Raw genomic sequence first — 26,973 nt, 5'->3', positions numbered from 1 at the left:
CCTAGATAGTAGCAGATATTTTTCTCTCTGGGTGCAATGAATAATTCTGTGTTGTGAGCTCCATGTAGGTGTCAGGAAGGGCATCTGTCCAGTAAACCCTCGAGCTCTATTCATTCTACCCTGATGCAAGGGGTTATAGGGTCGTTAAAAGAACAAAAAATCATTCTTGAACCCAATTTCATGTGCTATAAGTATTCAGTCAAAATCTCCCTGATCAGCAGGAATTTTTTAGTATGTTTCTGTGCTTTCCACTAATTTTAGTCTACCAGTTGCCGCCTTCTAACTTATTTATTTTAGAAAAGGCTTGTGGGATATGTTAGTCCTATACCTACCACTAATGCAGAATGAAGCCGTGCGAGCGATATTGGGTGTACCTAGATACACCCATGTTACACCTCCGCGAGCTGCACTGGCTCCCCATTGGTCTCCGGACGCGCTTCAAGGTGCGGGTCGTTACTTTTAAAGCCCTACATGGTTTAGGACCTGGCTACCTGAGAGACCGCCTCCTGCCACTTACCTCCCAACGACCAACAAGATTGTACAGGTTGGGCCTCCTCCGGGTGCCGTCGACCGGACAATGCCGGCTGGCGGCCCCCCCGGGGGAGGGCCTTCTCTGTAGCTGCGCCGGCCCTATGGAACGATCTACCCGTAGAGTCCGGACCCTTACCACTCTCCTGGCCTTCCATAAAGCCATCAAGACCTGGCTGTTCTGGCAGGCCTGGGGCTGTTGATCAATATCCAGCCCCACTTAGACAGAATGGATGGTGTGGAATTTTAATAAGTGTATTTTTTATCTTAATTTTTAATTGTTTCTCTTATCTTGCCTGTGAGCCGCCCAGAGTCCCAATGGGAGTGGGCAGCATACAAATTTTATTAAAGTAAAGTAAAGTAATGAAAATAATGTGATGTGCTATGTCTCCGTGTTACTGCTTTTAATTCATTTACACAATAGTATTCCATGTTAATATCTCCTTCCCTTTTGAGTACAGAGAACATAGCAAAATTAAAATGACTGTGTAATATAGTACATTTGAAATGGTCTTAACTAGAAATTTGAAGTTAAGCTGAACAGTTGCTGGTGGCACTACCTATCACTAACCACAATGTTGAGTATTTTCCTGAGGAATATTAAGTTTATTTTTCTGGCATAGATTTATAATTGTTTTGTATTTCTTTAATTCAGTGTTTCTCAACCTTGGCCACTTGAAGATGTCTGGACTTCAATTCCCAGAATTCCCCAGCCAGCGAATGCTGGCTGGGGAATTCTGGGAGTTGAAGTCCAGACATCTTCAAGTGACCAAGGTTGAGAAACACTGCTTTAATTGCTTTTCATTTAACTGCCCAGTTTTCATATTTATTTTTCCAACCATGGGGAATTTTAGGAAAAAATGGATTCACAACATGCTCATGGACTGCAAGAACTGGAATTTATCCGGGGACATAGTGACACAGAAGCAGCAAGATTGTGTGTGAATCAATGGCTCAAAATGCCAGGTAATGGACTACTGTGTCACTTGGAGAAAGGCAGAATCCCTCTTCTGCCAAAGAAATAGTTCTCTTTAACCATAGATTCTTTTCAAGAGTGTGGAGTGGAAGAAGCAGAACAAAAAAAAAAATAGTTTTTATTAGAAAACACAAGTGTTCCAACCTCATTTGCTTCAAGAAAATGCCAGAGTTAAATGGTGTGAATTATTTGCATGTATAGTATTTTGGTGGCATATGGTAAATGCTAAAAATATTTCATGCACTCAAGAGCTGTACTCAAAATCTATTGTGGTTTCGTAAACCATCATAGCTAGCAAATATTATAACAAACCATTTAGCAATATAAAAATTGCCTTTTACTTTTTTTATGAAGTCACGTTACCCTTTTTACCGTGTTTCCCCGAAAATAAGACAGGGTCTTATTTTATTTTTACCCACAAAATATGGCTTGGGCCTTATTATGAGGGGAGCGTTTATTGTTTTGGGGTTGCCGGGTGGCTGCTCTCTTCCGAGTGGGCTCCCGAAGAGTCGGGCACAGCCTCATGGGCGAATGGCTGTGTTGCACCATTCAATGACCTAGGGGTATCGCTAAGCTGCATGAGTGCCTGTTCGCCACTGCCCGGCTCCCACAGCTTGGCGCCTTTGAAATGCCAGTGAATGGCGCTCTGCACGGCTGGAGAGGTGGGTTATGCAAGCAGCTGTTCTGCTCTCTCGCACGCGCCTCCCAGCCTCACGATGCCCTGGCCCAGCTCTCCCCGCAGAGCCAGGGCATCTGTGCCGCTGCTGCCGCATGGCTTTTTCTGCGGTTTCCAAGCCGAGTGTTCTGGCAGTGGCCACTCTGGGCGTATGCTCTATGGTGTACGATCTGGGAGTATGCTCTGCCGGCAGTCGACTCACAACCATAGAGCGTATGCCCAGAGTGGCCACTGCCAGAAGACTCTTGTTTGAAAGCCGCAGAAAAAGCCATGCGGCGGCAGCGGAAGTGCCCTGGCTCTGCGGGGAGAGCTGGGCCAGGGCATTGTGAGGCTGGGAGGCCCGTGAGTGAGAGTGGAACAGCCGCTCGCGTAAACACCCTCTCCAGCCGTGCATAGTACCATTCACTAGCATTTCGAAGGTGCCAAGCCGCGGGAGCTGGGAAGCGGCAAATGGGCGCTCGCGTAGCTTGGTGATACCCCTAGGTCAGTGAATGGTGCTGGGCCCGGCTGGAAAGGGGGTTTGCCGGGGTGGCTGCTCGTGAGCATGTTCGCTTCATGGCTGCTGTGTTGCGCTGCTGCGACTGCGCAACACAGCCATTGGCCCATGAGGCTGTGCCTGGCTCTATGGGAGCCCACCCGCAAGAGAGCAGCTGCCCAGCAACCCCCCTCTTCAGCTGGGCACAGAGCCGCTCACCAACCTAGCGGTATCCCGAAGGCACCAAGCAACACGATCACCTTTGCCTCCCCCCCCCCAGTTCCCACGGCTTGGCACCTTCGGGATACCGCTAAGTTGGTGAGCAGCGCTCTGCCTGGCCGGAGGTGGGGGATTGTCCAGTGGGATTATTTGCGGGGGAGTGCTTATATTTTTGCTCACCAGGACATGTCGTAATCTTGGGGAAACACGGTAGGTTTAATACAGGTTCAGTAAGGCTAGACCAGAATCTTTTCTGACGCTAAATATAGGATAGGTTTATTGATACTTTTGTTTTTTACAAGGTTCAGGGACCTATTGATAATAAAATATAGACATCAGTTGTCCTCTGTTTCTCTCACATTGCCTTTAGCTGAGTCAATGTTAGCATACAGATTAGGTAGAATCTAACCAGTGGTGGGTTTCAAAAATTGTTCGAACCTACTCTGTGGGTGTGGCCTCCTTTGTGGGAGTGGCTTGCCACCCATGTGACCGGATGGGAGTGGCTTGCCGCCCATGTGACCGGATATGAAGATGCCGACGACACTTGTCAGAACCACCCTAAATTACCTCACACACAGCACTGGCATGCATAAGAACATGATGTAAACTTGTTTTTTAAAAGGCACCTTTGGTTTGCGTTAAAACAACTTCAACACACGCAATGTTCTGATTGCTCCACAAACGCAGTAGTCATCCTTTCCTTTCACAGAGGCACTGAGTTTTATAAATATGAGCATGATAGTGTAGAATAATCATATCCAAGGACCAGTGGTGGGTTTCAAAAGATTTTGGAACCTCTTCTGTAGGTGTGGCCTGCTTTCCGGGTCCACTGGTGGAATCTTTTCTAACTGGTTCGGTAGATTTGACGAACCGGTTCTACCGAATAGGTGCAAACTGGTAGGAACCCACCTCTGAATCTAACCTATATTGGATTCTAACATCATAGCTGCAGTGTTAACAGATTCACCAGCCTAGTTGAGAAACATTTACAAAATGAGCATATAATAATAAGTATGTTGAAAAGAAATAATATTAGACTTCAGTTTCAACCTTTTGCGACAGCTGTAACATATAGGTATGAGATAAATTATAACAATGTAATCAAAGTTCCTTCCATGATCTTGTTCTTATATACTGTGCTAGTTTAAAGTTTAATTGTGTAACATCTGCATATTTCTATTTTGTGCTTAGGTCTCAAGCCAGGCATTGTAAACTCAGGAAGAAGAATATTATCTCAAAAATTATATCAGATCCCATCTACCAGCAAATCCATTGTATGTCCCATAATGCAGTGTAATAGAAAGTTTGACAACGGGCATTTACTGCTGGGTCATCTTAAAAGGTAGCATTTTTTAATCATACAAATAACCCTATAATTAGCAGGGATTAAATATCAAGTTTAGCTTTGCTCGGATTTTTTTTTTAAATTTTCCCCACTTCTAAGTTTTATATTTTTCAATTTCTACAGTAACTTGCAATGGGAGAAAAGTTGGCATGATTTTTTTTTTATGCTTTCTTGTATATTTCTTCTGGTGTAACATTTTGTTCTGGTGAATATTTTTGCCAGCAATTTCCCATAATAAAATGCATTTTAATATTGTGTACATGTATCTTTTTGTACCCTTTACACTTCTTTTTGGATTTCCATACATTTTGGAGGGAGGGACTGTTATCCTAAATTGTCTGTCTAACCATCTCCCCACATTTCATATATTGATGAAAAACTTTGAATTAGACACATGTGCTTTAAAAGAAACAATTCTTTTGTATATTGTAATATTTAGGTTGCCTCAACAAACCATTAGGCATAATTTTACAATATTTTTTTCCAGGTGCAATTGACTAGGATGCCAGGATTATTATTATTATTATACAATTATTATTATTATACAATTGTATCACAGCGGCCAGTTGTTTAGCCGGATTTGGCATTGGTTACTAGTCGGGCCCCACCCAGGGGCCTAGGACGTCGTAATGTATTTTCGTAATATGCGTGCAGTTCCAAGCAGTGGGGCTTTTTGCATTTGACTGATGGTTATTTTGTCAATTTTTAACTGTTTTAAATGTAATTCCAGTGCTTTTGGAATAGCACCCAGTGTGCCAATTACCACTGGAATTATCACTGCTGGTTTGTGCCATAGTCGTTGAATTTCGATTTTTAAGTCCTGGTATCTTGCGATTTTTTCATGTTGCTTCTCGGCGACCCTGCTATCACCTGGTATTGCGATGTCTATGATTGTGACCTTATTTTTCTCAACCAGTGTGATGTCTGATGTATTATGCGCCAGTATTTTGTCGGTTTGTATACGGAAATCCCACAAGATCTTGACCATCTGATTTTCGGTGACTTTTTCAGGCTGATGTTCCCACCAGTTTGTTGCTGTTTTAATATTATAATTTTTGCACAAATTTCAATGGATCATTTGTGCTACTGAATTGTGCCGCAATTAATAATAATTATTATTATTATGCTGTTACAAGTATAGTCTAAAATTAATGTCTGTACTTTATTTAACTGGCTAATATTAAATTAAACTAGAAGGTTGTAATGATTACTTTTTGTAAAAGAAAAAGAAAAGATTTCTGCCTACTACATTGTATCTAATTTTGTCTTTTTTTAGGTTTGATCATTCTCCATGTGATCCCACAGTTACTCTACATGGACCGCCAGCTAATATGTTTGCCTGCATAGTCTGTGGCAAGAGATTTGCAAGTGATCAGCAATATCGTGCACACCTTTCGTCTAAGGCAAGAACTTAAAGATATTTTGATAAAAGTAGCAAGTTCTTTTCCCCTTAGATGAATCATTTTAATAAAGCTGTATGGAGTTTCCCTGACCAAAATTTATTTTTATGAAGGGAAATCATGATGGAAATATTTTCCTGTGCACCGCTTGGAGAGTCCAAGCAATGGGTTAATTCAGTCTGGTTGCCCTGGGACTGAGGAACGTTTTTTCCTGACCACACCTCCTGGTGTGGCCACTCCCCAGAATTTTTCCTCAGTCTGCCTGTTCAGATTGCTTCTCTGTGAGCTCCAGCTGAATTAATCCTTTTGGCTTGGACTCTCCTAATTTTTTCCATCTTTTTTCCTCTAAATCTACTCCCTTCCTATTTCTCTTTATTTCTTTGCCTAGCTGTTGTCTTTTCCAGCTGCTTCGTGCCTCTAGGAGGCCAGGAGGTAAGCGTGATGGAGGGGTGCTCCATAGCTGCGCCGTTCGGGCCGGCTTTGGAGGCCTGCCACTCGCTTTTAAAGAGCGCGGCAAGGAGCGGCAAGGCTTCTGCGACCCAGCGCTCTCTCCGTTGGCCCGTTTATTGTTTTTGTTACCAAAATGAAATACCAAATGAAAATATGATGATCTTTTAAATATAAATCTTGGGCTAATCAATTTCTCTCATTCTAACTCATCTCACAAACTTCTTGTATGAAAAATATATACAAGCAAAGGTGTGTTGGATATGTTTGCAGCCTTGAGTTATTTGTAAACATAATAAAGGTGGCGTACAAATAAATCAGTTTTACTGAAAACGTTCTCTCTCTGAAATCTCTTTCTTTTCCAAAACTTTCTCTTGCTTGTTTTATTCTTCCCTCCACTCAGGTTGGTGAAAATGATGGCCACGAGAGAAATTACCCCCCTCAGCTTATTCACTGCTTTGCGTGTCCTTGCTGTTTCCTCCTCTTTAGCGTAAGAGATGGATGTCTGCAGCATATGTCTGGGAAAAAACATTTTTCTCAGGCTTTTAAATTGAGCGGTATGTTTAACACACACATATTTTTCTTTCTGATGTAAGTGGGTAATGAATAGATGGTTAGCTTATATTTTAATCTATGGTTACAAAGCTGCAGTATGTTCAAAAATTATTTTAGCAATAGCGGTTAGACTTATATACCGCTTCATAGGGCTTTCAGCCCTCTCTAAGCGGTTTACAGAGTCAGCATATTGCCCCCAACAACAACAATCCGGGTCCTCATTTTACCCACCTCGGAAGGATGGAAGGCTGAGTCAACCCTGAGCCGGTGAGATTTGAACAGCCGAACTGCAGAACTGCAGTCAGCTGAAGTAGCCTGCAGTGCTGCATTTAACCACTGCGCCACCTCGGCTCTTTTCCATGTGTCTTAAGGAAATGTTCCAATCTGGAAATGTAGCTGAAAGGAACTCTTCTGTCTGTAATATTCCTTTTTTTTATTCAAAATGGGCTGAAATTAGTAATTAAAATGCTCCCTGAAAAGAAAGTATTAAATGTTTTAGATAAAGGTGCGAAATAAGATAGAGATAGTCCAGTCAGGTTAAAATTTTCTTGAAGCGGAGAGATATTTGAGACTTAACTATAGCTTTTTTCAGGAAAAAAAGACTTTCATTGTCATAGAACTGCAGAGCCTCACAACTAAGGATGTTTGCATTCTGTAGATACCTTCCAGCAATATGGGTTAGACTTATATACCGCTTCATAGGGCTTTCAGCCCTCTCTAAGCGGTTTACAGGATCAGCATATTGCCCCCAACAACAACAATCCGGGTCCTCATTTTACCCACCTCGGAAGGATGGAAGGCTGAGTCAACCTTGAGCCGGTGAGATTTGAACAGCCGAACTGCAGTCAGCTGAAGTAGCCTGCAGTGCTGCATTTAACCACTGCACCACCTCGGCTCTATACTACAAACCATAATTCGACATTGAATTTCAGCAATGAACAGCACCCGCTGGTTGATAAGAGATTTTTTTTTAAAATGTGAATCGTGTATATGGTACAATATTAAGTAGATATTATTTCAGTGTTTCTCAACCTTGTCAACTTGAAGATGTCTGGACTTCAACTCCCAGAATTCCCCAGCCAGCATTCGCTGGCTGGGGAATTCTGGGAGTTGAAGTCTAGACATCTTCAAGTTGACAAGGTTGAGAAACACTGTATTATTTGCTTATAAAATCTTGTCTACATGCTCGGCATCAGATTGCTGATGATTTAGTGGGTTTCATAGAAAGATAGTGGTAAGGAAAAGGTGGATAAATTCTGTTTTGGGGCAGGAGAGGTTGGATTCCTCCTACGTAACCCTTCTTGTTGACTCATTGCAGATAAACCAGGGAACCCACTTCCGTTGCCTTTGCCAGCCTACGCAAAGAATCTCCTAACCGCCTTATGCAAAGAAGTCCCCTTCCAAGTACAATGCACAACCTGTCATCAGGTATTGCAGTCCCACATAGAGCTCACCGCACACTTCAGGTTTGTGAAGAACTTCCCGTTTATAAAATTTGATTTGATTTGATTATATTTCTATGCCGCCCTATTCCCAGAGGGACTCAGGGCGGCTCACAAACCAAGTAGGGGGGGGGGGGGATACAAACAGGAAGAAAGACAACGGACAAACAACAACAACAATTTAAAAACAATCAACAGCCACACAATTCGAGCGGGGACGGGAACTCATCAGCTCCAGGCCTGTTGGAACAGCCAGGTTTTAAGGGCTTTGCGGAAAGCCTGAAGGGTGGTGAGGGTCCGAATCTCCACGGGGAGCTCGTTCCAGAGGGCCGGAGCAGCCACAGAGAAGTCCCTCCTCCGGGTGGTAGCCAATCGGCATTGGCCGGTGGATGGAATTCGGAGGAGGCCTAGTCTGTGGGATCTAATCGGTCTGTTGGAGGTAATTGGCAAAAATGCAATCACAGGCCAGATTTTCTCCCTTCAAAATACCTGTTGGATGTCAGGCCCAATTATGTCCTGCCTTATGTGTAATTGGCTTACCCCTTGTATTTTAAAAGTGGAGGTGGTGTTTGTTGAATGATGAAAAGTAGGAAATTCAATTCACGTGTAATAAAAAAACCTGCATTCTGTCTACACTGCCTTTCCCAGATGCTCTTCCCATCAGTGAAGACAGAAATGTTTATTTCATGCATGGATTTCCAACATAGGTCTTTTATGTATTCATGGATTCCTACATTTGAAAGGTTAAAAAAATCGGATGAAAATTTGGAAATGGATACAACAAATTTCAGAGGAACAAATAGACTAAAAATCGGAACTCTTTCTGCTGGGAATAACCAAGGGGAAATATAGAAAGAAAATTAAATACATACGAATACATCTTCTGACTACAGCTAGAATAGCGTTTGCCCACTGCTGGAAACAAATTAATATTCCCCCAGATGAATTAGTGATTCAGAAAATTTTGGATTGTGCAGAAATGGACAAATTAACACAAAAATTAAAGAAGACGGAGAAGAGTCTAAATATTACAAAATTTGGGATAATTGGTACAAATGGTTGCAAAACAGGAATAAAATTAATTCAGCCAAGATTTGATTTGATTTATTTGGCTTATATGCCGCCCTATTCCCGGAAGACTCAGGGCGGCTAACAATAAACAGGGGAGGGGGTACAAAAAATAAAAAAAACAGCAATTTAAAATTCAACAACAGTCGTAACCTCGGATGGGGCTGGATAATTCAACAGCCCCAGGCCTGCCGGAACAGCCAGGTCTTAATTGCTTTGCGGAAGGCCGGAAGGGTAGTGAGGGTCCGGATCTCAACGGGGAGATCGTTCCAAAGAAACAATAGAGAAATGGATAGAACTGTAGAGAATATAGCAATAGCAGTAAACTTATATACCGCTTCATAGGGCTTTCAGCCCTCTCTAAGCGGTTTACAGAGAGTCAGCATATTGCCCCCAACAATCTGGGTCCTCATTTTACCCACCTCGGAAGGATGGAAAGCTGAGTCAACCCTGAGCCGGTGAGATTTGAACCGCTGAACTGCTGATCTAGCAGTAGCCTGCAGTGCTGCATTTAACCACTGCGCCACCTTGGCGCAGAAATGTAGAATAATGTATATAAATATAGAAGCGAATTAATATGATATGTACAGGTATGATGACGTAACAATGTTGATGTAATGATTGTAAGATGTTATGGAAGGAAAAAATAATAAAACAAAATCTCAAAAATAAATAGCAATAATAATAATAATAATAAAAGATTAAAAAAAACAAAGGGTGATGTTTCTTAGTGCTTGCTACAATCACTTCTAATGATTTATTTGCTAAGCTGGCCTTTGCTCAACAAATGGCATGTATTTGAATATATTTTGAAATGTTGAGAATATGGGTGTTGTTTTTTTTTAGATGATCCTGAACAATTTTTGGATAGATGGCTGTAAATATGTTTCTGTATCTTTCCGTTTTAGAATCCATTGTCGTAATGCTGGCCCCGTAGCTGTCTCAAAGAAGTGCATCTCTGAAATTGCAGGAATACTGAAAGCTAAAGGTTTCTGTCAAGGTTGTGACACCTTGTTTGTCACCGACGACCAAATTATTCACCATCGTTGCAGAAACGTTGCCAAGATTAAACGTATCACCACAATGGAAGAATCCATATTATTATTTTGTCACACCCATGAACGGAATAAAAGAGCCCCTCACCTGCAAAATAACGCAAGCCTTTTGAAATCTTCTCTGAAGAGACATTTGGAATTGAACGGCGAGAAGAATGAAACCATCTCAAAATGGAAAAAGGATTTGCGAGACGGTAGCGAAGCCATCCACAGAGCTCCCACGGTCAAAATCTGGGTATGCCAGTGTGATCTGGCCTTTCCTTCTGAAGAGTTGGCAGAAAAGCACATTTTTTCTGAAAACAGAATCTGCTACAAGTGCAGCGTATGTGGGAAACTTGCAGAAAATCCGAGCATTATCCGCTTGCACATGAGCCGTTTCCACGGAGGAGCACATTTGACTAACTTCATCTTCTCATGCCAGATTTGCGACGTAGCTCTTCAGAAAGAGGAAGATGTCCTTATCCACGTAACAGGACTTCACGATGGACATAACTTCTATTTTGAGAAGGTCACTGCTGAAGGGGAGCTAACAATACCTTCCGATTCACGGTACGGCCCTTGTACTAAACAAGAAGGCCAAACTTCCAGCCTCCTTGAACTTTCTCCAGAGCAGACTCAGATGGAGGTCGATGAGAGTCCTCCCCAGTGGCAATGCAAGATATGCGAGGAAATATTCAACTCCGAGGACAGCGTGAAACAACATTGCAAGTCGCTCGAGAGTCATCATCATCACAGGTACAGTTGCGGCTTGTGCAAAATGACTTTTCGGAAAATGGAAACACTGCAGCGACACTGCCAGGGAAAACACAACAACGTTGTACAGATGAAATACTTCTGTGGGTTTTGTGGCGACCTCTTCTTTGACGTTGAGGAGGAATTTTTACTTCACTTCAAGTGCATGCATAGCATGGATTACGTGCGTGTGTCCGAGGCAGCAGAAACCTCAATCAAAAACGAAGAAATCCTAGAAGAAGGTAGCCTTCTAAACTGTGGTTGTCGTGAGAAATATGTTTGCAAAAAAAACAGGAAGCTCGACCAAAAGAAATGCCAAGAAGCCATGTTGGAAAAAGGAAACATCTGGTTTCGTTGCACTTCATGCTCTGCGACAACGCAAACCTATTCTGATATGGTGGCTCATATCGCGAGCCACCCGAGCGAACAAACGGCTCAAGATTTCTGTGTAGTCCGATGTGGCTCATGTAACAAACATTTTAATAGTATCGCTATTGCACATCAGCACTTCCATGATAAACACTGTTTTTTACAAAAGCCTCAAATATCTTTTGGGCCGCAAGCAGAAAATAATGTCTTCCACTTCTCTGCTGTGAGCTCCTGTTCAGAGGAGGATGTAACTTCAACACGTTCTTCAGATGTAAAAAGGCTGGACGATGCAAAGAAAGAACGAGAGAGGAAGCATTCTGAATCGAGTGAACAAGGTAGGGGGGGATTCAAACCATGCACCGCTAATGAGACTGATGAAGAGGCAGTGCAAAGCATTTGATAAAATTTGATAAGCCAAACTATTAAGCAATGCGAATTTTGTTTATGTAGTAATAAATTGACCTTACTGTAACGCGCTCTACATGGGGCTGCCCTTGAAGAGTGTTTGAAGACTTCAGTTAGTCCAGAACGCAGCCACACGAGCGATCGTGGGTGCATCCAGGTACACCTATCCTCCGCGAGCTGCACTGGCTACCCATTAGTCTCCGGACTCGCTTCAAGGTGCTAGTCGTTACTTATAAAGCCCTACATGGCATCGGACCTGGGTACCTGAGAGACCGCCTCCTGCCAATTACCTCCCATAGACCGATCAGATCGCACAGACTAGGCCTCCTCCGGATCCCATCTGCCAGCCAATGTCGGCTGGTGACTCCCCGGGGGAGAGCCTTCTCTGTTGCAGCTCCAACCCTCTGGAACGAGCTCCCCGTGGAGATCCGGACCCTTACTATTCTCCCGGCCTTCCGCAAGGCCACGAAGATCTGGCTGTTCAGGCAGGCTAGGGGGGCTGTTGAAATAGCCAGCCCCACGGGAACTATGAATGTTGTGTATTTTAAATTGTTGTTTGTCTATTTGTCTATTTATCTCCTTCCTTTGTTTATTGTAAGCCGCCCGGAGTCCTTTGGGAGTAGGCGGCATACAAGACCAATAAAATACAAAAATACAGAAACTTTATTTCGGTTATTGACGCGCTAATAAAATTTAATCTTTGGCAAGGGCCAGTAATAATATATTTAAATCTTTTGCCTTTATTAGAAAATAGAATTAAGAGATGCTAGGGCTTGGCACTGGAAGTGTGGATTATTTTGAGGAAGGAAATAAACATCAATAAGACAGCAGACTCTGTGTCTGAGAACTGACAGCCGCACCAGCTGTAGAGCCTCCTTTGGTACAGTGATCGCTTGTAAACAAGCATTTTCACCTTGGTTCAGAACATTGTGGAGCCTCATAGTGGGATATTTTTGTGCTTTGTTAACACCTGTTACAGAGCTTAGCTAATATTTATGAGGAGAATAGGAGAAAACTTTTATTGTTTTTCCTTAGGCCCATATTGTCTACTCCTATCTTCTTAGCAGACAATGGCCAACATAATCAAATTAGTTTGGAAGTTTATTAGCATTTGTATGCCGCCCACTCCCAGGGGGACTCTGGGCGGCTTACAGACAATCAGGGAATATAAAAATTAAAAATAGAAATACAGTTATTTAAAATTACACAACATACATACCACTTAAAATGGGGCTGGATGCTGATCAACAGCCCCAGGCTTGCTGGAACAGCCAGGTCTTAGTAGCTTTACGGAAGGCCGGAAGAGTAGTGAGGGTCTGGATCTCTACAGGGAGATCATTCCATAGGGCCGGGGCAGCAACAGAGAAGGCCCTCCCCCGGGGGGTCACCAGCCAACATTGACCCGCCGATGGCACCCGGAGGAGGCCCAATCTGTGTGATCTTATCGGTCTTTGGGAGGTAAATGGCAGGAGGCGGTCGCTCAGATAACCAGGTCCTAAACCATGTAGGGCTTTAAAAGTAACGACTAGCACCAAATTAACCCTTTAAATTCTGAGAAATGTCCTTGCAAATCCTCCTAGTGTTATTCCCTTGAATTGTGAGCCGCCCTGAGTCCCTTTCAGGGAAAAGGGCGGCATACAAATAAAGTAAATTCAAATTCAAAATTCAAATTCCCAGTTGGGCACGATTGTGTAAATCAGAACCAATTCAAGACCTTGCAAAGATTTGGCTTATCTGCCTTTTCTGATTTTGAAAGTAATCATCTAAAGTCAGAAGGACCTCATTTGATAACGTGGAGGGTATTGTGTATTAAAGGAGTGTTTTTCTACAAAAAATATGCTGTGTTTTTATGGCTTAAACTTCTATTGAGTTCTTGAGAACCATTACATTTTAAAAGCTGTATGAAACATATCCCAGCATATCTACAATTGAAGAAATGCATAAACATTTTGGCTATTCGCTTTCTCCCTCTTTCCTACCTATAGATGAAGGCAATCTTCCTGACCTGGATTACTTATGCACCATGACTCATATCGTAATGATGGATTTAGATAACTGGGGAAGCTTTTTTGATCAACTGCCTGCAACCCTCAATCAAGGAACTTTTGTTTGGGGCTTTCAGGGTAAGGAAAGGGGTTAACAGTTTATTGTATTTTATTATTTGTATGCTGCCCTTCTCCGGGAGGACTCAGGACAGCGAACAATTCAAGGGGGGGGGAAAAGGGGAACATAAAAGACAAAATACAAATAATAAAAGTAAACAACAGTCGCACAACCATACATGTCGAGAGGGGAGGGGAACTCATCACCCCCAGGCCTGCCGGCAAAGCCAGGTTTTGACGGCTTTTCGGAAGGCCAGGAGATAGGTGAGGGTCCGAATCCCTGCGGGGAGTTCATTCCAGAGGGCCGGAGCTGCCACAGAGAAGGCCCTCCCCCGGGTAGTAGCCAGATGGCATTGGCTAGTAGATGGAACCCGGAGGAGGCCAACCCTGTGAGATCTAATGGGTCTGTGGGAGGTAATTGGCAGCAGGCGGTCTCTCAAGTATACAAATGTACAACAGTAGAAGTTTCACAATATATAAACGGGCAGCTTGGCAAGACTCACCTACCAAGTGGGCAATTGGCAAGTCCTTTGTTGACTCCCAACACCTGGACAAGTCCCTGCAGTTTTCTTGGCAAGATTTTGAAAGTGAGTTACATTGGCCTCTTTCACAGGGCTGAGAGTGAGTGACTGGCCCACGGTCACTCAAAGACAGAAGTAGAACTCGCTGTCATCCAACGTCTAGTTTCAATAAAGGAGAATATTTGTAGCTCGGGGTTGAAATGAGTAGTCCTTGGTGCACACTGAGCTTGGTTATTTTCTTGCAGACGTTTTGTTACCTAGACTAGTGTTCTGACCCCCCTCGTCCCACACGAACACACTCCGAGCCTAAGATAAGTTACGGCATTTAATTAACAGACAGACAGGTCCTTGGCAGCAAACTGGCACAGACAAGCTTGGGCAGCAATAAACACAGATAAGCTTGGCAGCAATCCAGCCTGCCAAGCTCACAGTAATGTCCTCTGACATTCAATCCTGCGTTGACTTCTGCAAAGAGAGGCGTGTGCACAAGGAGTCCTTTTATAGTCTGGAGAGGAGCCTAATGACCACCAGCTGAGTGCAATTACCTCCTGTAACTGCGCAACTGGTACTTACACCTATTAGCTCTTCGATATCATGCATCCAGGAACAACTCACTACTGGCGTCTGGCTCACTTTCCCTTGTCTCCTCCCCACTGGTCCAAGGCTCAGGTGCCTCCTGGTGGCCAACCAGCCTCTCTGCACCCTGCTTGGAGTCGGAACCCTGTCCAGGGTCCTCCACATCCTCGAGAGCCGACTCATTGGGGCTTACGCTGTCGGAGTCTGGTGGCAGCTCCAACGGCTCCTGCTGGGCCACAACAACTAGGTGTCACCATCAGTGTTAGTCTAGCTCTGATGATGTTACTTAGTTTGGGCAATGAAATGTCTGCAAGAGATCAACCAAGATCAAAGAGCATGAGAACCCCTTATTTCTAGTCTGGATCCTTGACCACAAGGCCAAACTGACTGTATCTCAATCTGGTTTGATTACAAAATTTGTGCCTCCATTAACGAACTGTCCACTAGCTGATTGGGGTCAAGAATGAGACAATCTGTATATAATCCTCCAGTAAGACTGTTGGCATTGGGAATATATAATCCAGTGCATACCAAATGTATGCACCATAGATTAACAATTATTGGTTACAGTTTTTTTTAGTGATGTCACCTCTGAAACTTTTTTAAAAATTCCTTTCACCGGGCAGTTTAGATATTTTCTAATGATTACTCCATTCCTCTTTCGTTGCTTAGGTGGACATAGCAATTGGAAACCCCCCGTGAACTGCAAGGTCTTTAATTACCTTAACAAAATTGGGTGCTTCTTTCTTCATCCACGCTGTGGTAGAAGGAGAGAGGCTGCCGATTTTGCAATCTGTGTGCATGTAAGTCTTCAGGTTTTGTACTGATCAAATAACTTAAGGCTCTGTAATGAGGCTGTAGAAGAACAAACGGCCATTAGGAGGAGAATCAGAATTTTCTGTATGTCTTATTTTCCTGCATCTATCCATGTAGTTACTAAGAGTTGAAAGCAACTTGATGGCACATAATATATCAAAAATGGTTCCACCACAAAACCGCGCTCGACTAAACCGCGTCGCTGACGTCATCAACAGGGCGACAACAGCGCGGAGACAGAAGCACGCTGTAAACCCTAAACCTAAAATTAACCCCTAAACCTAACCCCTCTAAACCTAATCCTAACCCTAACCCTTAACCTAACCCTTAACCTAAACCTAACCCTTACCTTAACTTGAATCGGCTTGCTTTCAAAGCGCTATTTAAAGCGCCCTTCTTTCTCCGCGCTGGCTGTTGTCGCCCTGTTGATGACGTCAGTGACGCGCTTTAGTCGAGCACGGTTTTGACGGGTCACGATCAAAAATACTTTTCCCTCTAGTGGTCATTGGCATTCTTGCAAGGTAGTTAAGGAAGCCCTAATTTAAGGCTAGTTAGTTTAATTTTAACATATTGTTAAGGTGAAAAGCTCTTCATTTTTTTCTTACCTACTGTACTTCGCATCAGTCAGTGATTGGAGTACTTATAACTGAAGCCGATCATGGCTTAATTTCTGATAATTTCTCTTCAACGTTATTTTAAATTATTATACCCAAATAAGATGGATAAAACTTCTAAAATATATGATAAGTGTTTCAGATCGCTATGTGTATAATTAGCATAATCATTCCATCCTTTTAGTTCCTTTTTTGCAATTATGAAAGTGCTTATTTCTACTATCCTTTAGTATTAAATCATTAATGTTAGAATTAATTAATTCAAATTACTTTCTATCTTTTTATAACATAAAAGTAACTGCTTTTACTTTACATGTGGATACTTATAGAAAGATTGCTTTAAAATTATATTGACATACACTGTGTCACTTTAATATTGGCTGATATCAAATAAACAAATACCTTTAAAAATCTTAAAATTCAGGAATTCAGCATACTAGGAATTACATTTCAGAGCATGAATATGTATTTCAAGCTAGTTGATTAACTATTCTTTTTTGTAATATATAATGATCCATAACATTATGCATCAGTTTTTGCTTACCCATTATTATTTTTTCCACAAAGAACATGTGAGTAAGGAAGGAAATATTGGAGTGTATTTCCCGAGGCCATAATAGATTCACTTTAAGGTTTTGGCTTTCGTTTTAAGCAGAATTGATTTCTTTCTCTCATGAACTGACTAATACTGTGTAGAGAACCATAACTTAAGGCAAGAGAGAGATTGCAAGGAAAGAATGATGGACACAACAATTCCTGGGGGAGGAGTTTCCTTTTGGGGATATGTTGGCTGGGACAATAGCCGAGGTGGCGCAGTGGTTAGAGTGCAGCACTGCAGGGTACTTCAGCTGACTGCAGTTCGGCTGTTCAAATCCCACCGGCTCAGGGTTGACTCAGCCTTCCATCCTTCCGAGGTGGGTAAAATGAGGACCCGGACTGTTGTTGGGGGCAATATGCTGACTCTGTAAACCGCTTAGAGAGGGCTGAAAGCACTATGAAGCGGTATATAAGTCTTTTTTTTAAAAAAAAAAAAGACATGGCTTAGTCTATTCCTCTCTGTAAATCCACAGAGTTGTCATCTGTCAGTAATTAAAGACCGAGAATCATTTTGTTATTGCTTGGAAGTCTCACTTTGTAATTACAGTGTACAATATATCTTGCTAAGAGATCTTAAGCCGTTTATGCTTCTAGTTTTACACAATAACGTTTTTTCACAGGTGGGCCGCCTAGATGAATATCTGCCAAAACATATTCCTTTCACCATTCTTTCTGGAGACAAAAGCTTTCTAGAACTGGAAGATCAACTTAAGATGACTCAGCGGATCACGCGCATTCTAGACCCACATAAGATTGATGGCGACATGATGTGTGTTATATTAAACAGCATTTCAGATACAGTCAAAGGTTTGTTTCCATTCAGTGCATTGTCTATTAATAGAAACAAATGGAACAAAATAATACCGATTGAGACATGTACAGTCTTCCTATTGAAGGGTAGCATGGTCATTCCTGGTAGAGTTTCATTAACTTATTGTGCTTCCTTTACTGTCAGGCAAGATTAAAAGAGCCGAGGTGGCGCAGTGGTTAGGGTGCAGTACTGCAGGCCACTTCAGCTGACTGTTATCTGCAGTTCAGCAGTTCAAATCTCACCGGCTCAAGGTTGACTCAGCCTTCCATCCTTCCGAGGTGGGTGAAATGAGGACTCAGACTGTGGGGGGCGATATGCTGACTCTGTAAACCGCTTAGAGAGGGCTGAAAGCCCTATGAAGCGGTATATAAGTCTAACTGCTATTGCTAAAACCAATGCAGGAAGAAAGAGGGATTTCTTGAGACCAGAAGGAAATTATTTACTATTAGCTGTCACTGGACTAGGCTGATTATTCCTTACTACTATTTTTTTCTTGGGCCTTGAACAAAGGATGACACGTTCTCCTTCCCCAGTTTGCTTGCTTGCTTGTTTCTTTATTAGATTTTTATGCCTCCTTTATTATTTTAACAAATAACTCCAGGCGGTTACTATACCTAATACTCTTTCCCCCCCCCCCCCCAATAACTCAAGTCCCAAAGATGCTTTTTCCATTCTTTGATTTTTTTTTTCTTTGAAAATGTTTCACTTCTCATCCAAGAAGTTTCTTCGGTTCTTGGATGAGAAGTAGAACTTCCCTTCCCCCTCCCCCACAAACCCCATCCCCCTGCTTACCTTTTGGAAAAAGCAGCTTTGGGACAACCATGACCTGGATGATTGAGAATCTCCATAAACATAAACTCCGTGAAGTGTGTGGGGCTTAGAAAGAGTGACTGTTGTCAGAAGTTCTGCAAGAGAAGGGCAGAGAACTCCCTATAGCTATTCCTTTTCTGATGTGCTGTGCTGTGTCTTGATCAGTGGTGGGTTTCAAAAATTGTTCGAACCTACTCTGTGGGTGTGGCCTCCTTTGTGGGAGTGGCTTGCTGCCCATGTGAGCGGATATGAAGATGCCGATGACACTTGTCAGAACCACCTTAAATTACCTCACACACAGCACTGGCATACATAAGAATATGATGTAAACTTGTTTTTTAAAAGGCATCTTTGGTTTGCGTTAAAACAACTTCAACACACGCAATGTTCTGATTGCACCAGAAACGCAGTAGCCATCCTTACCTTCCACAGAGGCACTGAGTTTTATAAATATGAGCTTGATAGTGTAGAATAATCATATCCAAAGACCAGTGGTGGGTTTCAAAAATTTTTGGAACCTCTTCTGTAGATGTGGCCTGCTTTCCGGGTCCACTGGTGGAGCCTCTTCTAACCGGTTCGGTAGATTTGACAAACCGGTTCTACCGAATAGGTGCGAACTGGTAGGAACCCACCTCTGGTCTTGATGGTGGAAAGCAAGGAGTGGCGTCTAGGAATTGATGTCCAGTGCCTCTGGAGGGCACCATTTTAGCAAAAACCGCCTAAACCATTTAGGGCTCTAAAATATAAATTAGGGGTGCTCAGCTTCTATCTTGAAGGTCTCATCATAGAACTTCAAGGGCCCTGTAGGTGAAATGGGAATTTCAGGAGTTTTAGGGAGTGAAGTTGGTGCCTTACGCATTTTATATTGGATTACTGCAAAAACAACAAAAGGAGTATCAGTGGGCTGTAAGGCTCTTGGGCCAGGTCATCTGTCCCTTGCATACTTAGAATAGACAAAGGTTTTAAATTAGACTCAGAAAACAATGGTTGACAAGTGCAGGTTACAGTATTGGAAAAGTAAGATTGTTGTGCTTTTAAATTATGTATTGTTTTGTGTTGGTGTCAAACTGTTTGTATCCCCCTTCCCTTGCTCAACTTGTGAGCCGCCCTGAGTCCCCTTCGGGGAAAAGGGCAGCATACAAATGAAATAAATGAAATGAAAAAATGAAAGAGTACAGGACAAAAGGAAAACATGAAGTGGTTTATACATATGATACAATGAAAGATGATTACAAATATGAAAAGATACACAGGTAGAATAAAAGGTGTTATGTACACTAAATATAGTTCTATTTCCTTCTCTTTTTTCTTGCATTGTGCTTTTAATTTTGCTTACTTACTCTATTTTTTCTTTATATACCTACCATGCTATATAGATTGCTTTTAGAACACATTGTGTTGTTCCAAATGCAATATAGCAATAGCAGTTAGACTTATACACCGCTTCATAGGGCTTTCAGCCCTCTCTAAGCGGTTTACAGAGTCAGCATATCGCCCCCACAGTCTGGGTCCTCATTTTACTCACCTCGGAAGGATGGAAGGCTGAGTCAACCTTTAGCTGGTGAGATTTGAACCGCTGAACTGCAGATAACAGTCAGCTGAAGTGGCCTGCAGTACTGCACCCTAACCACTGCGCCATCTCGGCTCTTTTATAATCAAAAGATGATTTATTGTTGTCATGATGGACAGTCTTAAGAAGCACAGATATGTTACACTGAATGTATTCGATAAAATTGCTCCTTTCGCTGCCATCACAGGCAAGTTCTAGTATTTAATCATTGTAAACTTGCTCTTTGAGAAAAACCACACAACTTGTCTGCAAAAAGATTGAATTAGTTTCCATGTGTGTTTTTCTATTGAAAAAAAAATAAAGCCAGACATTCTTGCCAATCAACAGAAATCTGGCAAAAAAAATTGAATTATTAGAATAGAAATGTATTATTAGAATTGAAATGTAGCAGGATGAAAATATTTATCTCTAATTATAGAAAATGAAGAGATTGATATTCAAATGGCAACGGAATAGATTTTGCAAGAAACAAATGTCCAAAATGGTATGTTTTACTTTCCACAGTACATCAGATGATCTTAAGGACAAAAATCTCCATGGTCAGATGGACAACTTATATATTTAATTAACAAATAAATAGAAAATAAAAATAAATAGTATGTTGGAATGTTGGCGTATAGGAATATAAGAAAATATTACGTTGGAAAATAGCATTAGATTGTTTTTTTTGGTTCACCGACAAAAGCGCGAACGACTAAACCGTGTCGCTGATGTCATCAACAGGGCGACAACAGCACGGAGAAAGAAGCACGCTGTAAACCCTAAACCTAAACCTAAACTTAACCCCTAATCCTAAACCTAACCCTTAACCTAATCCTAAAGCTAATCAATCAATTGCATGCCAATAATGAGAGTTACTTGTTGTGGCCCAGCAGGAGCTGTTGGAGTTGCCACCAGACTCCGACAGCGAGGGGCCCTATGAGTTGGCTCTGGAGGATGTGGAGGACCCTGGACAGGGTTCCGACTCCAAGCAGGGCGCAGAGAGACTGGTTGGCCACCAGGAGGCACCTGAGCCTTGGATCAGTGGGGAGGAGACAAGAGAGAGTGATCCAGAAACCAACAGTGAGTTGTTCCTCTCCTCTCCTCTCAAGATAGTATTTAAAGAGAGACTGGGAGGAGCCTAATTACAATCACCTGGGTCCAATTATCTTTGGCAACTGCGTAGCTGCTCTCTACGTCGATCTGCCCGGCATTGCGGGGCATCCAGGAACAACTCCCTTGTCTCCTCCCCACTGCTCCAATGCAGGATTTCAGGATCACACTCCCTTGTCTCCTCCCCACTGGTCCTAAGGCTCAGGCGTCTCCTGGTGGCCAGCCTCTCTGCGCCCTGCTCGGAGTTGGAACCCTGTCCAGGGTCCTCCACATCTTCCAGAGCTGACTCCTAGGGCCCTTCGCTGTCTGGTGGCAGCTCCAACGGCTCCTGCTGGGCCACAACAGTTACTGTACACCTGGTTGTGTGACCTCAATTTGCTTTCTGGAAGCAGTTCTGTTTTAAAGCTGCAGATATCTTTAATTGGATATGTACTTTCTGCAAGGAGGGTTTATATTTGATATATTATTTAGAAGCCTCAATAACTTATATAGAAATTATACATGTAGTTTTTGACTTACAATAGTGCATTTAGTGACCATTTGAAGTTCCAACATCACTGAAAAAAGTGACTTATGACCATCTTTTGCCACTTTACGACCACTTAGGTCCATTGTGGCATCTTCATGGTCATATGACCAAGATTTGGATGCTTGGCAACTGGTTCATATTTATGATTGCAATTTCCCCAGATCACGTGAACACTTTTTACGACGTTCCGACAAGCAAAGTCAATGGGGAAGCCAGATTAACTTAACAACTGGGTTATTAACTTAAGAACGATTCACTTAAAAACTGTGGTGAGGAAAGTCATAAAATGGGGCAAAACTCACTTAACAAAGGTCGCACTTAGCAACATGAATTTTAGGCTCAATTATAGTCTTAGGTCAAGGATACATTTTTATACGTGAACCAGCATGAATATACCTTAGTTCGCAGCATGAATTAAAATGTGGCCTGCCCTAAGTTTAGTTTGTTCCCCGAGAAGCTGAGGATCTTTTGAGCACCCCAAGACAAAATGCAGGGGGACTTTTGAAGCAAGCAGAGTAAGGCTAGTAGTACCTTGCCCTTTTTCTGCTAGATGTCCCTTAACCCAAGAATTTCAGTGGCTTCCTTTCCCAGTCTGTTCTTAGGCTGCAGGAGACATCAAGAACCGTGACCCGTCAAAACCGCGGTCCACAAAAGCGCGCATTTGACGTCATCACAGTGCGACGAAAAAAAATAAAAATTGAAATAAAAATAAAATTAAAGCAAGCCAATTCACATAAAGGTAAAGGTTAGGTTTAGGTTAAGGGTTAGGGTTAGGTTTAGAGCGTTAGGGTTACGTTTAGCGTTAGGTTAAGGGTTAGCGTTAGGTTTAGCGTTAGGTTAAGGGTTAGGTTTAGGGTTAGGTTAAGGGTTAGGTTTAGGGTTAGGTTTGGGGGGGTTAGGGTAAGGTTTTCGCTTTATTTTTACATTTATCGATCACAGCGCGATGTTTTCGTCGCGCTGTGATGACGTCACGTACGCGCTTTCGTCGAGCGCGATTTTGTCGTCCGCGGTTTTGTGGTGGAACCATCAAGGACATTATGGGTGAAAGCAAAAATATAAGTCCCTGTGAAGATTGGAGCCATGAATGGTGGCCTAGGGGGTCCTATCCTGGAAGCAAGAACACTAGTGGCCGTAGCAACGGTTATCCAATTAGACTGCTTCCTCTGTTCTTCCGCTATGTATTTTAGATTCACCGCCTACTGCTGCTATCCTTGGCCTTCTCCTACTCCCCACTGTGTGTCTGTCCAGATGATGTTTGTTCCATACTCACCTGAATGTGTGTTTATCTAGACATGGAGCACAGAAATTGCTTGTTTTGTGCACAGAAAACCTTGCACATCTTTTTTTTTAAGGGGGGAAAGGAATATGAAGCCTCCAAAAAGTAAAATGCTTAGAAAGCTCCAGCTTCCCCCCTCCTGCCCCAAATTGCTGTTTTGGGGACAGATTTTAAGCTGGGACTTTTTTTTTTTTTTTTGGAAGGGGGGGGCGTAACAAATTTGCCTTTCCAGAAATTCCCACTTCTATTTCCCCTTGAAATCCGCGGGGGCGGGGGAGGAGAGAGAGAAAGAGAAAGAAAGAAAGAAAGAAAGAAAGAAAGAAAGAAAGAAAGAAAGAAAGAAAGAAAAAGAAAGAAAGAAGCCAACTAGCAGAATAAGCAGGAGTTTGGCGCAGTGGTTAAATGCAGCACTGCAGGCTACTGCTAGATCAGCAGTTCAGCGGTTCAAATCTCACCGGCTCAGGGTTGACTCAGCCTTCCATCCTTCCGAGGTGGGTAAAATGAGGACCCAGATTGTTGTTGGGGGCAATATGCTGACTCTCTGTAAACCGCTTAGAGAGGCCTGAAAGGCCTATGAAGCGGTATATAAGTCCACTGCTATTGCTATTGCTATTATTTGGTGGGGAGCTTGAAGGTGGAAATGAACAGCTTGCCTTTCTACCACATACACCTTTGAGCATTTAGGTATGTAGGAAATAGCCAGTTTAAAGTCTCTAGAAGGAGTGAGGTCCCTTTGAGAGGAGAGGTGCCCTTTCCCTTGAGACATCCTCTGGTCTGGGAGGATCCATCCTTTTGCTGGATTCTGTGCTGTTATATAAAATCAGGGATGCTGAGTTGGGAGATCGTTCTGGATTTAGATAATAAGGTGATGGCTTGATTAACTCTGGGTACTGGGTACTTGAGAGATCGCCTGCTGCCAATCACTTCCACTAGACCGATTAGATCCCACAGATTAGGCCTCCTCCGAATTCCATCCGCCGGCCAGTGTCAACTGGCGACTACCCAGAGGAGGGCCTTCTCTGTGGCTGCTCCGACCCTCTGGAACGAACTCCCCGTGGAGATTCGAACCCTCACCACCCTCCAGGCCTTCCGCAAAGCCCTTAAAACCTGGCTGTTCCGACAGGCCTGGGGCTAAAGAGCTGTTGCCCCCGTCTCAAATGGTATGACTGTTGTGTGTTTTTAAATTATGCATTGTTATGTTTTGTTTTATTTTTTGTCTGTACCCCCCTTCCCTGATTTGAATTGTGAGCCGCCCTGAGTCCCCTTCGGGGGAAAAGGGCGGCATACAAATATAATCAAATCAAATCAACTCTGCAGGCATGTATCCTCAAGATCTCTTCCTATTATGGCTAACAAGAGTAATGTTTTTTTTTAGTTGTGTGGAATAGAGCACTGATTAGGTACACTTTATTGATTCTTCCAAATTACCATCCAAATTGTGCTATGGTTACTTGGGGAACCGTTTCACATTCTGATATTTTTATGCAGATACGGATGATGATGATGAATTTCAAGAGGCAATTAGGCGAAGTCTTGAAGAAAAATGAAGATGTCCAAAGATGGGTGTACCAAAACATCTACCTGGCTTCAAAAAAATTGAAACTTGTTCACCATTTTATAAAAAAACATTAAAAATGTACTGGCTTTTATTTCAGTGTTTCAATGGCACTGTAAAAAACTATCAGGCACTAGTAGAGTTGAGAACCTGTTGTGAAATGTTAACTAATGGGATTTCAGTCATCCCTTCTCATGGCTTAAACAGTAAACGGTTTTAAAATGTCATATGGCTGAGCTTACTTTAAAAAATACAAGAACACGGCAATTATACTGAGTCGCAAGATCCATTAACTTTCTTTTTTTCTACTGTCTGACCCTAAAACTCAACGTTATGATTTATGTTGCTTGTTTTTTTAAGCTGTTCTTTTCTGGACTTTTAATGTTTTACTTCTACTGTTCTGTTGACTTAATTTTGTAGTGCAAGAATTGCAGTAGATACAGGTATTAATCCAGAATGTCCAGAGTGCCTTTTCTTTCTTCATCAATTTCTGAGATGAAGTTTAGATACTATCCTGAAGATCACAGCACATAAGCAAACTTACAAGAGATCTGTTGAAATTCACTTAAATTTGAGGTCCAAGAACTAGTTACTGTTATCTGTCTCTTCATTCTTATCTATATGTTTAATGTGAATGAATACAATGCCAAATAGACTTTGAGTATTTGTATATTTTGTTTCCTATTATTAATACTGCATCAAAGTATTTTCCTGTTTATTGTTGACATTTAAATGTAACTTCAGCCTCTCTTTGATTTTGTTTTTAACTTATTTGCATTTCTCAGAGCAGATATACTTCAGCATAATTAAAATATCAGCTATTGTTCTGTTGCTTCTCATATCAGTCAAGTACTACTTGAAAGCTTTCATTTTTATTTTTTTTATAGGTTCATTCATTCCATTTGGCTTAGTTTGTCTAAATAAAAGAAGTGTTTACAGAAAAGTAGAATGCAGAAAGCTTGTGCTAATGTGATTGTACAATTTGTACAATTTTTTTTACTGAAAAATTGTTTTGGAATGAGACAATTGGACTTTGTGCGACAGCAAAATAACCTTTCTATAGTGGGCATAACACTGCAAATATATTAACTAGGTTAATATATTAAAAATTGATGACTTGGAGGACAGATTGTAATGGTTTGCTCTAATAAGAATATTATGTACATGCTGTTCTCCTAACCCTTCTATATCCTTTGTTGAAACCCTGTTCTACTAAGATTCTAGTCGGGAATCATTTAATATTTTAGCAGGCGCCTAAGAACTTCCCATGGAAATTATTTGTCTTGCTCCATTTCCCGCAATATTAGGAGAGAGAAGCCTTTGCTGCAGATATCTGCCCAGTGGCATGAACTCAATAATAGTAACGCATGGTTCCAATGGTTACTTAAGGAAATAGTGCAAGAGATACTATCTCTTTATACTATCTCTTATAAAACTTCACCTATGCTTAAAATGTTTGTCATTTAGAAATGGTCCCAAACACTCAAATGAGCGTTTTCTAGACTGTACATTTCATTGGAGTCAAAAGTATTTCAGCTTCAAGGTTGCTCCCTTGTATATTAAGTTCTTTGACTCAGTGTTATAAGAAATACTGTGTGTTTTCTTTCTCATATGCAAATATACAGGCAGTTTTCTGGACAAAGCCAGAATATTCCAAACTCACGTTTGCTATACTGATTTCATGTAATGAAGCATTTTCTGTAAATGGTGTATATACCTTTTTCTTTCCCATATTTTTTAAGTAATTCTCTTTCAAGTCCTTCTTTCCAAATTCCTTCTTCAGCTTGCTATGGTATATTTGTGTCAGCAACTATACACATACTACATACTCTTATCTAATCATCTTTATGCTCTAACAATATCCAGATGGTTTTGTTTTTAGCCACAGGAATATTATTGCAAAGAATATCTTAGAAATCTGGTTAAAACTGTCCCAGGAATAAATCCTGTTAAAATGACTTTGTCCCGAGTATATACTATTAACCTCTGAAAATAAAACCACATTTATAACAGCTTAAGCGTTTGCTGATGTCATTAATACAAATGCTACCTTCAAAAAATTTATCCCAATATGCTGATTTTCTGCCTCTGAAACACTTGATTCTTGGGAGGAACTGAAGATGCAAATTATTTCATGAAATTCTAAAATACTATCTCTCCGGAAAACCCCTGTAGTTTTATATTATTTTAAGGAAACATTGATTGGGTATCGCCTCATGCTAGGATGAAGTGAATACTACAGAGGAACTATAAATGGGTGGATTTCAATCAGAAAGGGATATTGCTACTCTCCAACAAAGATAGTCCAGGAAAAGGAAGATCTTTTAAGTCCCCAAAATGCAGGAACTGCTCTTTTTCCATGGATGTCGTGAATTATTATCTCAAGATGTTATGAATGCTGTAAAATAAAAA

At 41.8% G+C, this 26,973-nt stretch overlaps 1 protein-coding gene across 3 annotated transcripts in view; it reads left to right on the top strand.

Moving 5' to 3' along the window:
- ZNF451 (zinc finger protein 451) overlaps positions 1-26,573 on the top strand; it is a 40,605-nt gene extending 14,032 nt beyond the window's left edge. The window contains exons 5-15 of one of the 3 annotated variants that reach the window (XM_087718937.1): positions 1,383-1,494; positions 4,066-4,216; positions 5,496-5,622; positions 6,470-6,623; positions 7,940-8,087; positions 10,040-11,622; positions 13,678-13,815; positions 15,564-15,694; positions 17,539-17,725; positions 20,528-20,593; positions 24,495-26,573. In XM_087718937.1, the coding sequence (XP_087575063.1) occupies positions 1,383-1,494; positions 4,066-4,216; positions 5,496-5,622; positions 6,470-6,623; positions 7,940-8,087; positions 10,040-11,622; positions 13,678-13,815; positions 15,564-15,694; positions 17,539-17,725; positions 20,528-20,565 (2,769 nt within the window). In that variant the 3' untranslated portion in view covers positions 20,566-20,593; positions 24,495-26,573. The remainder of the gene's footprint in view (positions 1-1,382; positions 1,495-4,065; positions 4,217-5,495; positions 5,623-6,469; positions 6,624-7,939; positions 8,088-10,039; positions 11,623-13,677; positions 13,816-15,563; positions 15,695-17,538; positions 17,726-20,527; positions 20,594-24,494) is intronic. The other 2 variants (XM_087718935.1, XM_087718938.1) reach the window with 2 other exon arrangements.
- Positions 26,574-26,973: the final 400 nt, after the last annotated feature.

Source organism: Thamnophis sirtalis, unplaced genomic scaffold (genome assembly GCF_051295495.1).
Source record: "Thamnophis sirtalis isolate CommonGarterSnake01/CBP01778 unplaced genomic scaffold, rThaSir2_p1.2 scaffold_6, whole genome shotgun sequence".
Classification (NCBI taxonomy): Eukaryota; Metazoa; Chordata; class Lepidosauria; order Squamata; family Natricidae; genus Thamnophis; species Thamnophis sirtalis.
This window is presented reverse-complemented; position numbering and strand designations above follow the sequence as displayed.